At 43.9% G+C, this 14,854-nt stretch overlaps 1 protein-coding gene across 4 annotated transcripts in view; it reads left to right on the top strand.

The window, feature by feature from the left end:
• The window catches only part of NALCN (sodium leak channel, non-selective), a 930,735-nt gene that overhangs the window by 760,420 nt on the left and 155,461 nt on the right, over positions 1 to 14,854 (top strand). For all 4 annotated transcript variants that reach the window (XM_077297076.1, XM_077297075.1, XM_077297074.1 and 1 more), the window contains 2 exons: positions 499 to 600; positions 1,043 to 1,112. In XM_077297076.1, the coding sequence (XP_077153191.1) occupies positions 499 to 600; positions 1,043 to 1,112 (172 nt within the window). The remainder of the gene's footprint in view (positions 1 to 498; positions 601 to 1,042; positions 1,113 to 14,854) is intronic.

Genomic DNA, 14,854 nt, shown 5'->3' with positions numbered 1-14,854 from the left:
TTTAGCGAAACATTTTCATTCCCTACTATGGAGTAATATTTTCCAGCCATTCAAATAAATGACTGCTCATGTAATACATACTAAAGATGGATGAGATTGCCACAGCAGTAGCGTTACTAAATCGTTGAGAAAGGGTTTCATGAAGGGGACCCCCATTTAACTTAATAGGGATTATGGAAAAGAGACCTTAGCGTTTAATTTTAAATTATTTAGCATACAGTAATGATAAGGGTACAAATAATTTATAGTGATGTACCACATATATGCTTCAAAAACCTTTTACCTTTGTAGTACTTTACAGCATTGACTTAGAAATATATGGTCTTGAAAAGGAAAAGAAACCTATCCTGCCTCTTTTTAATGCTGAATATTTTTATGACCCATATGACATAAAATATATGTTTCCATTTGTAATATCTTCTAGCAGACTACTGAGTCTCTGTATCTTTTCATGTTTTACAGTCTAATTTATTTTCCTTTGCAAATAATTTCTTTCAGAGCATGCACAAGGCAGCGCATGCTGAGTGGCTCCTTTGAAGGGCAGCCTGCCAAGGAAAGATCAATCCTTAGTGTGCAACATCATATACGGCAAGAAAGAAGGTAACTTTAGGAAGAAAGTAGCACATTTCCTGTGTTTTTTTTACCCTTCACGTTCTACCTAAAGAAAGTAGCACATTTTCTGTTACTTTTTCTTACATTGCAACATTACAGAACCTAAAATATACTACCTTACATCTCATTATATACACCGTTGTAAGACTTGTCATTATAAATATCACTCTTTTCATTTGCAACAGGACTATCAATTTAAAGATCAAAGAAAAGATTGTTTTCTTTGTTCGAGCAGATTATACATCATTTTACAAGGACGTAAGCTTCTAACCCCCAGCCTTTATAAGTGACTTTCTTTTGAAATGCCTCACTTAGCCATGAGCCCCATTCTTTATTTCTTTTTCAGACATTGTCCACGCCTGCAAGTCAAGGCTTGATCAAACTTGTTTCCCTTTAGTGTTATTCAATGCAATTTTGTTGATTGTTGCAGGTCGCTAAGACATGGCTCAAACAGTCAAAGAATCAGCAGGGGGAAATCTTTGGAAACACTAACACAAGACGTGAGTTTCAACATTGCCCCTTTGTTGATAGGAAGCATTGTAGTATAGTCTAATAGCATCTGTTCATTTGTTGTTTTATTTTCTGGAAGTCACTGTGCATTTTATTTGTTGTTGACCAGTACCATTGCTAGAAGGAATGGATAGCCTCATGGGGATTATTAATCTTTTACCCGTTTTCCGGCGTCAGCCACACATGCTCATGTATACATTGCTCAGATCCTCGTGTACCATTTCTGTCAAGTCTTTTGCAGTTGCTTGTTGATAATGAGACACATGCAGTTGTGGCAGCTAGTGTGGACACCCCTTAAATTGTTCCAGAAGATGAAGTATTTCTCCCAGAAAATGATTGCAATTGCACAAGTTTATTTCCTTTGTGTGTATTGAAACAACACAAAAAAGAGAGGGGAAAAAAGACAAATTGGACATAATTTCACACAAAACCCCAGACATGGGCCAGACAAAATTGTTGGCACCATCAACTTAATATTTGGTTGCATACCTGTTATGATCTGGTGGCCTAAGAGCAGCATGAGACGTACTCTGGAGAAGGTGGTACCTGTACTGACCGCAGACCCTGAACTTAACACCGCAACTAGAAGTAGCCGTGGAATGTACCTAACACTCCCTGGACATCTCAACACAGCCGGAGGACTAATTACCCCTAGAGATAGAAAAGGGAAAACTATCTTGCCTCAGAGAAAATCCCCAAAGGATAGACAGCCCCCCACAAATATTGACTGTGAGAGGAGAGGGAAAAACATACACAGACTGAAATCAGAATTTAGGAAAGGAGGCCACTTCTAGCTAAATAGGAAGGATAGGACAGAGTACTATGCGGTCAGTATTAAAACACTAGAAAATATCCACCACAGAAAATACAAAATCTCCACAGCTAACTAAAGATATGGAGGGTATATCTGCATCTCCAGAGATACCAGCTTGGCTAAACAAATCCTTATACAGACCAAGCTGGACAAGACAAAAACATGAAAAAGAACTGAACAATAAGGCCACAGCATGTGGACAGCAAAAATCAAGGCCAGAACTTATCTTTGTTGAAATGAACAGCAAAGCAGGAGAGACCAGGAAAGGATGTGAATCCTCCAGGAACAATGGACAACTGGCTCTGACTAAAGGGTCAAGCAAGACTAAACAGCCCAGTCAGAATTGCAAAAAGTGAACACACCTGACAAATGCTGCGACTCAGAGACAGCAGCGCTACCACTTACAACCACCGGAGGGAGCCCAAGAGCAGAATTCACAACAGTACCCCCCCTTGAGGAGGGGTCACCGAACCCTCACCAGAGCCCACAGGCCGATCTGGACGAGCCAAATGAAAGGCACGAACCAAATCCTCAGCATGAACATCGGAGGCAACAACCCAAGAATTATCCTCCTGGCCATAACCCTTCCATTTGACAAGATACTGAAGCTTCCGCCTCGAAAAACGAGAATCCAAAATCTTCTCAACCACATACTCCAACTCCCCATCAATCAACACCGGGGCAGGAGGATCAACAGAGGGAACAACAGGCACCACATATTTCCGCAACAAAGATCTATGAAAAACATTATGGATGGAAAAAGAGGCTGGAAGGGCCAAACGAAAAGACACTGGATTGATAATCTCAGAAATCCTATAAGGGCCAATAAACCGAGGCTTAAACTTAGGGGAAGAAACCTTCATAGGAACATGACGGGAAGACAACCAGACCAAATCCCCAACCCGAAGCCGGTTAGCAAAACTGTTATGATTTTCCCAATGGCAGGGAAATCAAAATAACAACGGACTAGCTCTCGGGTGATGGGAACTAAAGTGACCGTGACCTGAACCTGACACGACACTGGAAGTAGCCGGGGAGTGTTTCCTACGATGCCCTAGACACCACGCGCCAGCCGGAGATCTAACTACCCCTATCAGAGGAATATACAGGCCTGCCTTACCTCCAGAGATGAACCCCAAAAGGAGATAGCAGCCCCCCACAGATATTGACGGTGAGTCAAGAGGAAAAGACATACGTAGGATGAACAGCAGATTTAGCACAGTGAGGTCCGCTTACTAGATAGCAGAAGTACAGGAAAGAGTCACTTCACGGTCAACTTCAAAACACTACTCAAAAACACCATCCTGAAATTACTTTAAAACTCCAGTGACAACTCATGCCACTGGAGTGGCAATTTCAGTCCACGAGAGCCTCCAGCTACAGAGAGTCACATTGCAAATAGCTGGACAAAAATAGCATAAACTAGAAACAAAATTCAACTTAGCTGAACAGGATCTTGAGGCAGGAAAATGCAACAGAATGCTACTGATACATTGTTGGCCGGCATCAGACCAGCAGCCAAGCAGCCTTAAATAGGAAACTCCCCTAATGGGTGTCAACAGGTGATCAAGGATAGAAGAAGGCAAATAAGTGGCACTACCATAAAACACCACCGGGGGAGCCCACAAACAGAATTCACAACAGTACCCCCCCCTTAAGGAGGGGGCACCGAACCCTCACCAGAACCACCAGGGCGATCTGGATGAGCACTATGAAATGCACGAACCAAATCAGGAGCATGAACATCAGATGCTGTCACCCAAGAATTATCCTCCTGACCATAGCATTTCCACTTAACCAGATACTGAAGTTTCCGTCTGGAAACACGGGAGTCCAAGATCTTTTCCACCACATACTCCAACTCACCCTCAACCAGCACAGGAGCAGGAGGATCAGCAGACGGAACAACCGGCACCTCATACCTCCGCAACAATGACTGATGAAAAACATTATGAATAGTAAAAGATGCTGGGAGGTCCAAACGAAAGGACACAGGATTGAGAACCTCCAGAATCCTATAAGGGCCGATAAACCGAGGCTTAAACTTAGGAGACAAGACCTTCATAGGAACAAATCGAGAAGACAACCAAACCAGGTCCCCAACACAAAGACGAGGACCGACACGCCGATGACGATTAGTGAACTGTTGAGTCTTCTCCTGGGACAACTTCAGATTGTCCACAACCTGTCCCCAAATCTGATGCATTCTATCAACCACAGCATCTACTCCAGGACAATCCGAAGACTCCAATTGACCGGACAAAAAGCGAGGGTGAAACCCTGAATTACAAAAAAATGGAGAAACCAAAGTGGCAGAACTGGCCCGATTGTTAAGGGCAAACTCTGCCAATGGCAAAAAATCAAGCCAATCGTCCTGATCAGCGGACACAAAACACCTCAAGTAAGTCTCCAAGGTCTGATTAGTACGCTCAGTCTGGCCATTAGTCTGAGGATGGAATGCAGACGAAAAAGACAAGTCGATGCCCATCCTGGCACAGAACGCCCGCCAAAATCTAGACACAAACTGAGTACCCCTGTCAGACACTATATTCTCAGGAATACCATGCAAACGCACAACATTCTGAAAAAATAGAGGGACCAGCTCAGAGGAGGAGGGCAATTTGGGCAAAGGTACCAAGTGAACCATCTTGGAAAAACGGTCACACACCACCCAGATGACGGACATCCTACGAGAAACAGGAAGGTCAGAAATAAAGTCCATAGAGATGTGCGTCCAAGGCCTCTTAGGAATAGGCAAGGGCAACAACAACCCGCTGGCCCGGGAACAGCAGGGCTTAGCCCGAGCACAAACATCACAAGACTGCACAAAAATACGTATATCTCGAGACAAGGAAGGCCACCAGAAGGACCTAGACACCAGATCCCTGGTGCCAAAAATTCCAGGATGACCTGCCAACGCGGAAGAGTGAACCTCCGAAATAACTCTACTGGTCCAGTCATCAGGGACAAACAGTCTACCAGGCGGACAGCGATCAGGCCTATCCACCTGAAACTCCTGCAAAGAGCGCCGCAGGTCTGGGGAGACAGCTGACAATATCACCCCATCTTTCAGGATGCCAGTAGGTTCGGAATCACCAGGCGAGTCAGGCTCAAAACTCCTAGAGAGGGCATCCGCCCTCACATTCTTAGACCCAGGCAGATATGAAACCACAAAGTTAAATCGAGAGAAAAACAACGACCAGCGCGCCTGTCTAGGATTCAGACGCCTGGCTGACTCAAGATAAATTAGATTTTTGTGGTCAGTCAAGACCACCACCTGGTGTCTAGCACCCTCAAGCCAATGACGCCACTCCTCAAATGCCCACTTCATGGCCAAGAGCTCCCGATTTCCAACATCATAATTTCGCTCAGCGGGCGAAAACTTTCGAGAGAAAAACGCACATGGTCTCATCACTGAGCAGTCAGGACCTTTCTGCGACAAAACTGCACCTGCTCCGATCTCGGAAGCATCTACTTCAACCTGGAACGGGAGTGAAACATCAGGCTGGCGCAACACAGGAGCAGAAGAAAAGCGGCGCTTAAGCTCCCGAAAGGCCTCCACAGCCGCAGAGGACCAATTAGCAACATCAGCACCCTTCTTGGTCAAATCAGTCAAAGGTTTAGCAATGGCAGAAAAACCCGCTATGAATCGGCGATAGAAATTAGCAAATCCCAAGAATTTCTGAAGACTCTTTAGAGAAGTAGGTTGTATCCAATCACAAATAGCCTGAACCTTAACAGGGTCCATCTCCATAGATGAAGGGGAAAAAATATATCCCAAAAAGGAAATTCTCTGAACCCCAAAAATACACTTTGAGCCCTTCACAAATAGAGAATTAGCTCGTTAAACCTGAAAAACTCTCCTGACCTGTTGAACATGAGATTCCCAGTCCTCCGAAAAAATCAAAATATCATCCAAATACACAATCATAAATTTATCCAGATATTCACGGAAAATATCGTGCATAAAGGACTGAAAAACGGAAGGGGCATTCGCGAGACCGAAAGGCATTACCAAATACTCAAAATGGCCTTCAGGCGTATTAAATGCGGTCTTCCACTCATCCCCCTGCTTAATCCGCACCAAATTATACGCACCACGTAGATCGATCTTAGTGAACCACTTCGCCCCCTTTATGCGAGCAAAAAGATCAGTCAGTAAAGGTAACGGGTACTGGTATTTAACTGTAATCTTATTCAGAAGTCGATAGTCGATACAAGGTCTCAATGAACCATCCTTTTTACCCACAAAGAAAAACCCTGCCCCCAGTGGAGACAAAGAGGGGCGAATATGACCCTTTTCCAAAGATTCTCTGATATACTCCCGCATAGCAGTATGTTCAGGTACAGACAAATTAAACAAGCGACCCTTAGGAAATTTACTACCGGGAATCAACTCAATAGCGCAGTCACACTCTCTGTGAGGGGGGAGAGAATCAGTTTTAGGCTCCTGAAAGACATCATAAAAATCTGACAGAAATGCTGGGATCTCAGAGGGGGTAGATGAAGAAATGGGAACCAAAGGTGCATCCCCATGAATCCCCTGACATCCCCAGCTCAGCACAGACATTGATCTCCAGTCCAAGACTGGATTATGAATTTGTAACCATGGTAATCCAAGTACTAATACGTCATGTAGATTATATAACACAAGGAAACGAATAATCTCCTCATGGTCTGGGGAAAGATGCATAGTCACTTGTGTCCAATATTGTGGTTTATTGCTAGCCAAAGGTGTAGAATCAATACCCTTTAAGGGAATAGAAACCTCCAGAGGCTCTAAATCAAACCCACAACGCTTGGCAAAGGACCAATCCATGAGACTCAGAGCGGCGCCAGAATCCACATAAGCATCCACAGTAACAGATGATAAAGTACAAATCAATGTCACGGACAAAAGAAATTTAGACTGCAAGGTACCCATAGAAAAAGATTTATCAACCTTTTTATCAACCTTCTTTATGCGTTTAGAGCATGCTGATATAACATGAGCTGGATCTCCACAATAGAAGCACAACCCATTTTTGCGCCTGTAATCCTGTCGTTCGCCTCTAGACAATACACTATCGCATTGCATATGCTCTGGTGCCTTTTCAGAGGTCACCGCCAAATGATGCACAGGTTTTTGCTCAGAAGATACCGCCATATGGTGCACAGGTTTTTGCTCAAAAGATACCGCCATATGGTGCACAGATTTTTGCTCAGAAGATACCGCCATATGGTGCACAGATTTGCGCTCCCGTAAACGCCGATCAATCTGGATAGCCAATTTCATGGCATCATTCAGACCTGTAGGCACAGGGAACCCCACCATGACATCCTTCACGGCATCAGAGAGACCTTCTCTGAAATTAGCTGCTAGAGCGCACTCATTCCATTTAGTAAGCACCGACCATTTACGAAATTTTTGGCAGTATATCTCAGCTTCATCTTGCCCTTGGGAAAGAGCTATCAAGGCTTTCTCAGCCAAAATCTCTAAATTAGGTTCTTCATAAAGCAACCCCAAAGCCAGAAAAAACGCATCTACATTTAATAACGCAGGATCCCCTGGCGACAATGCAAATGCCCAACCTTGTGGGTCACCCCGCAATAGAGAAATAACAATTTTAACCTGTTGCGCAGGATCACCAGCAGAGTGAGATTTCAGAGACAAAAACAATTTACAATTCTCTCTGAAATTCAAAAAACGGGATCTGTCTCCGGTAAAAAATTCAGGCATAGGGATCTTAGGTTCAGACATTGGAGCACGTATAACAAAATCTTGTAAGTTCTGGACCTTTGTAGCCAGGTTATTCAGACCTGCAACCAAACTCTGTGGATCCATGATTCAAACAGGTGTAACCAAAGCCATTCAGAGATTAAGAGGAAAGAAAAAAAAAAAAAAGGCTGAAGACTGCAGTTTAAGCAAGGAGTACAAATAAGCACTAAGGTGCACTTTCCAAACACAGAAGGAAAAAAAACCTTTTCATATCCTTTCCTGCTTTAGTGCATAGTTTTAACACATGTGGGCCGGCCAAACTGTTATGATTTTCCCAATGGCAGGGAAATCAAAATAACAACGGACTAGCTCTCGGGTGATGGGAACTAAAGTGACCGTGACCTGAACCTGACACGACACTGGAAGTAGCCGGGGAGTGTTTCCTACGATGCCCTAGACACCACGCGCCAGCCGGAGATCTAACTACCCCTATCAGAGGAATATACAGGCCTGCCTTACCTCCAGAGATGAACCCCAAAAGGAGATAGCAGCCCCCCACAGTTATTGACGGTGAGTCAAGAGGAAAAGACATACGTAGGATGAACAGCAGATTTAGCACAGTGAGGTCCGCTTACTAGATAGCAGAAGTACAGGAAAGAGTCACTTCACGGTCAACTTCAAAACACTACTCAAAAACACCATCCTGAAATTACTTTAAAACTCCAGTGACAACTCATGCCACTGGAGTGGCAATTTCAGTCCACGAGAGCCTCCAGCTACAGAGAGTCACATTGCAAATAGCTGGACAAAAATAGCATAAACTAGAAACAAAATTCAACTTAGCTGAACAGGATCTTGAGGCAGGAAAATGCAACAGAATGCTACTGATACATTGTTGGCCGGCATCAGACCAGCAGCCAAGCAGCCTTAAATAGGAAACTCCCCTAATGGGTGTCAACAGGTGATCAAGGATAGAAGAAGGCAAATAAGTGGCACTACCATAAAACACCACCGGGGGAGCCCACAAACAGAATTCACAACACAAAACGCTGAGCCCCCTCCTGAGACAACACCAAATTGGCAACAACATGAGCCCAAATTTGCTGCAACCTGTCAACGACAGAGTCCACCCCAGGACAATCAGAAGGCTCAACCTGCCCCGAAGAAAAACGAGAATGAAAACCAGAGTTACAAAAGAAGGGTGAAACAAAGGTAGCAGAACTAGCCCGATTATTAAGGGCAAACTCGGCCAATGGCAAGAAAGCCACCCAATCATCCTGATCAGCAGACACAAAGCATCTCAAATAAGTTTCCAAAGTCTGATTAGTTCGCTCGGTTTGGCCATTTGTCTGAGGATGAAATGCGGAAGAAAAAGACAAATCAATGCCCAGCCTAGCACAAAAGGCCCGCCAAAACCTAGAAACAAACTGGGAACCTCTATTGGACACAATAATCTCCGGAATGCCATGCAAACGAACCACATGCTGAAAAAACAACGGAACCAAATCAGAAGAGGAAGGCAACATAGGCAAAGGTACCAAATGAACCATCTTAGAAAACCGGTCACAAACCACCCAGATAACTGACATCCTCTGGGAATCCGGAAGATCCGAAATAAAATCCATAGAAATATGCGTCCAAGGCCTCTCAGGGACCGGCAAAGGCAAAAGCAACCCACTAGCGCGGGACCAGCAAGGCTTGGCCCGCGCACAAGTCCCACAGGACTGCACAAAAGAACGCACATCCCGTGACAAAGAAGGCCACCAAAAGGACCTACCAACCAAATCTCTGGTACCAAAAATCCCAGGATGACCAGCCAACACAGAACAATGAACCTCCAAAATCACTTTACTAGTCCATCTGTCAGGAACAAACAATTTCCCCACTGGACAGCGGTCAGGTTTATCAGCCTGAAATTCCTGAAGAACCCGTCGTAAATCAGGGGAGATGGCAGAAAGAATCACCCCTTCCTTCAGAATGCCGACCGGCTCAAGGACCCCAGGAGAATCAGGCAAAAAGCTCCTAGAGAGGGCATCAGCCTTAACATTCTTAGAACCCGGAAGATACGAGACCACAAAATCAAAACGGGAGAAAAACAGGGACCATCGGGCCTGTCTAGAATTCAGCCGCTTGGCAGACTCGAGATAAATCAGATTCTTATGATCGGTCAAGACCACAATACGGTGCTTGGCCCCCTCAAGCCAATGTCGCCACTCCTCAAATGCCCACTTCATAGCCAACAACTCACGATTGCCGACATCATAATTGCGTTCCGCAGGCGAAAACTTTCGAGAAAAGAAGGCACACGGTTTCATCAAGGAACCATCAGAATTCCTCTGAGACAAAACGGCCCCTGCCCCAATCTCAGAAGCGTCAACCTCAACCTGAAAAGGAAGAGAAAGATCCGGCTGACGCAACACAGGGGCAGAAGTAAATCGGCGTTTAAGCTCCTGAAAGGCAGAAACAGCCGCAGAGGACCAATTCGTCATATCAGCACCTTTCTTCGTCAAATCGGTCAGAGGTTTAACCACACTGGAGAAGTTGGCAATGAAACGGCGATAAAAATTAGCAAAGCCCAAAAATTTCTGAAGGCTCTTCACGGATGTGGGCTGGATCCAATCATGAATAGCCTGAACCTTAACCGGATCCATTTCTATAGATGAGGGAGAAAAAATGAAGCCCAAAAAAGAAATCTTCTGTACTCCAAAGAGGCACTTAGACCCCTTCACAAACAAGGCATTATCACGAAGGATCTGAAATACCATCCTGACTTGTTTCACATGAGACTCCCAATCATCTGAAAAAAATCAAAATATCATCCAAATATACAATCATGAATTTATCAAGATAATTCCAAAATATATCATGCATGAAGGTCTGAAACACAGATGGAGCATTAGAGAGTCCGAATGGCATCACAAGGTATTCAAAATGGCCTTCGGGCGTATTAAACGCAGTTTTCCATTCGTCACCCTGCTTAATACGAACAAGATTATATGCCCCTCGAAGGTCAATCTTAGTAAACCAACTAGCCCCTTAATCCTAGCAAACAGATCAGAAAGCAAAGGCAAAGGGTATTGGAATTTGACCGTGATCTTATTCAAGAGGCGATAATCAATACAGGGTCTCAAGGAGCCATCTTTTTTGGCAACAAAAAAAAAACCTGCTCCCAATGGTGAAGAAGATGGCCGAATATGCCCCTTCTCCAAGGCCTCCTTAACATAGCTCCGCATGGCGGTATGTTCTGGCACAGACAGGTTGAAAAGTCGGCCCTTAGGGAACTTACAGCCTGGAATCAAGTCAATAGCACAATCACAGTCCCTATGCGGTGGAAGGGAACTGGACTTGGGCTCATTGAATACATCCTGGAAATCTGACAAAAACTCAGGAATTTCAGAAGAGGGGGAGGAGGCAATTGACATCAAAGGAACGTCACCATGAACCCCCTGACAACCCCAACTAGTCACAGACATAGATTTCCAATCTAATACCGGATTATGCACCTGTAACCATGGGAAACCCAGCACAATAGCATCATGCAAATTATGCAGCACCAGAAAACGACAATCTTCCTGATGGGCTGGCGCCATGCACATGGTCAGCTGTGTCCAAAACTGAGGTTTATTTTTAGCCAACGGTGTAGCATCAATGCCCCTCAAAGGAATAGGACTCTGCAAAGGCTGCAAGGGGAAACCACAACGTCTGGCAAATTCTAAGTCCATTAAGTTTAGAGCGGCGCCTGAATCCACAAATGCCATGACAGAAAATGACGATAATGAGCAGATCAGGGTCACAGATAACAGAAATTTAGGTTGTACAGTACTGATGGTAACATAACTAGCGATTCTCTTGGTACGCTTAGGGCAATCAGAAATAACATGAGCAGAATCGCCACAGTAAAAACACAACCTATTCTGACATCTGAATCCTTGTCGTTCAGCTCTAGACACAATCCTATCACACTGCATAGGCTCAGGACTCCGCTCGGAAGACAATGCCATAGTGTGCACAACTCTGCGCTCGCGCAAGCGCCGATCAATCTGAATGGCCAGAGACATAGAATCACTCAGACCAGCAGGCGTGGGGAACCCCACCATAACATCTTTAACGGATTCAGAAAGACCCTTTCTGAAAATTGCCGCCAAGGCATCCTCATTCCATTTAGTCAGTACAGACCATTTTCTAAACTTCTGGCAATATGATTCTGCCGCTTCTTGACCCTGACACAGGGCCAACAAGGTCTTCTCAGCATGATCCACTGAATTAGGTTCATCATACAATAACCCAAGCGCCTGAAAAAAGTTGTCTACATTAAGCAACGCCGGATTCCCAGGTTCCAGGGAAAATGCCCAATCCTGGGGGTCACCACGCAGCAGAGATATAACAATTTTAACCTGCTGGATGGGATCACCAGAGGAACGGGGTTTCAGAGCAAAAAACAGTTTACAGTTATTTTTAAAGCTCAGAAATTTGGACCTGTCCCCAAAAAACAAATCAGGAGTTGGAATTCTAGGCTCTAAAACCGGAGTCTGAATGATATAATCGGAAATACCCTGTACTCTAGCAGCAAGTTGATCCACACGAGAAGCCAATCCCTGAACATCCATACCAGCGCCGAACTCCTGAGCCACCCAGAGGTAAAGAGGGAAAAAAAAACACAACAGACTACAGAAAAAAAAATGGCTCAGCACTTTCCTTCCCTTCTTCTGAGATGCGGTTAACTCATTGTTGGCCAATTGTACTGTTATGATCTGGTGGCCTAAGAGCAGCATGAGACGTACTCTGGAGAAGGTGGTACCTGTACTGACCGCAGACCCTGAACTTAACACCGCAACTAGAAGTAGCCGTGGAATGTACCTAACACTCCCTGGACATCTCGACACAGCCGGAGGACTAATTACCCCTAGAGATAGAAACGGGAAAACTGTCTTGCCTCAGAGAAAATCCCCAAAGGATAGACAGCCCCCCACAAATATTGACTGTGAGAGGAGAGGGAAAAACATACACAGACTGAAATCAGAATTTAGCAAAGGAGGCCACTTCTAGCTAAATAGGAAGGATAGGACAGAGTACTATGCGGTCAGTATTAAAACACTAGAAAATATCCACCACAAAAAATACAAAATCTCCACAGCTAACTAAAGATATGGAGGGTATATCTGCATCTCCAGAGATACCAGCTTGGCTAAACAAATCCTTATACAGACCAAGCTGGACAAGACAAAAACATGAAAAAGAACTGAACAATAAGGCCACAGCATGTGGACAGCAAAAATCAAGGCCAGAACTCATCTTTGTTGAAATGAACAGCAAAGCAGGAGAGACCAGGAAAGGATGTGAATCCTCCAGGAACAATGGACAACTGGCACTGACTAAAGGGTCAAGCAAGACTAAATAGCCCAGTCAGAATTGCAAAAAGTGAACACACCTGACAAATGCTGCGACTCAGAGACAGCAGCGCTACCACTTACAACCACCGGAGGGAGCCCAAGAGCAGAATTCACAACACATACCCTGTGGAATAAATAACTGCAGTCAGTTGCTTCCAATAACCATCAACCAGCTTCTTATAACTCTCAACTGGAATTTTGGACCACTCTTCTGTTGCAAATTGCGCCCAGTATTTCCCTTTTTGCTTTTCCTTTTTTGCTCCCCTTCTTCCCAAAGCCTTAACGTTTGTATTTTTCCGTCAAAATGGCCATGTGAGGACTTATTTGCTGGATGAGTTTAACTTTTAAACAACACCATTGCTTTTATTAAATACAAAAACTGACCTGCCATTATGAATCCTCGTGTTATTACAAGTTTGCAAACACTAGGCATGTATAGGTTGTTTTTTATTTAACCCATTATCTACCAAATGTCCTTTTTTTGGGACGCCTAATCTTTAGCTTCTAGCAGCTATAATTTTATAATTTTTTGTGTTCTGTTTGTAAAATGAATGTTTTCAAAATAGAAAATCATGTCATTGTCATTTTTAATTGAATATTGTCCATGCTTAGTGTGGCAAACACAGACACACAATTCAAAGATTGAGTCAACCTCTCCCCTTTTTTTCTGGTTTCAGGTGTGATTTTCATTTTGCCCACACTTTTACTTGCCACAGGTGAGCTTGAACGAGCATCACATGCTTGAAACAAAGTTGTTTTCCCACATTTTTAGATAGGTGTCAACAATTTTGTCTGGACCATTTTGGGGGTTTTGTGTAAAATTATGTTGAATTTCCCTTTTTCTTCTCAGTTTTTTGTGTTGTTCCAATACACACCAAGAAAATACAGTGTATAGCAAAAAAATTGTAATTCCAATAATTTTCTGGGAAAATAGTTCCTTTGGAACAATTTCAAGGGTGCCAACACTTTTGGCCATGACTGAGGCCTGCCCTGTGACATCACTATGTGTGTTATTATCATTGTATTCTGATGCTGTGATTAATATCCTTGCACTGTGACAACACCGCATATTATTATCATTGTACTATGATTTTGTGCTTATTTTCCCTGCAAGATTACATCACTGTGTATTATTATCATTGTACTATGATGCTGTGCTTATTATCCCTGCACCGTGACATCACTATGTGTGTTATTATCATTGTTTTCTGATGCTGTGATTATAATCCTTGCACCATGACAACACCGCATATTATTATCATTGTACTATGATGTTGTGTTTATTTTCCCTGCAAGTGACATCGCTGTGTATTATTGTCATTATACTATGATGCTGAGCTTATTATCCCTTCACTGTTGCATCACTGTGTGTGTTGTAATATAATGTTGTGCTTACTGTGACTGTGACATCACTGTGTGTATTATTATTATAGTTGTGCTGTCATGTCGTGCTTATTATTAGAGATGGGCGGACACCTGGATGTTCGGGTCTGGCGGGTTGGGCCAAACAGTTACCAAAAGTTCAGGTTTGGGTACCAGAACAGTACCCGGACCCAAAACCGGACCCCATTCACTTAAATGAGGGACCTGAACATACAGTGTTAGCTGCGCTGTCATGTGCATGACAGCGCGGCAAACACTGCTTCTGATCGGTGGTGAAACCATCGTTGCCGGTCAGAGGGAGGGGACCCCATGCTTATAATCCTTGCACCATGACAACACCGCATATTATTATCATTGTACTATGATGTTGTGTTTATTTTCCCTGCAAGTGACATCGCTGTGTATTATTGTCATTATACTATGATGCTGAGCTTATTATCCCTTCAC

Source organism: Ranitomeya variabilis, chromosome 3 (assembly GCF_051348905.1).
Source record: "Ranitomeya variabilis isolate aRanVar5 chromosome 3, aRanVar5.hap1, whole genome shotgun sequence".
In the NCBI taxonomy this organism is placed as follows: domain Eukaryota; kingdom Metazoa; phylum Chordata; class Amphibia; order Anura; family Dendrobatidae; genus Ranitomeya; species Ranitomeya variabilis.
The sequence above is the reverse complement of the archived record's forward strand: the minus strand, read 5'-3'. Positions and strand labels throughout refer to the sequence as shown.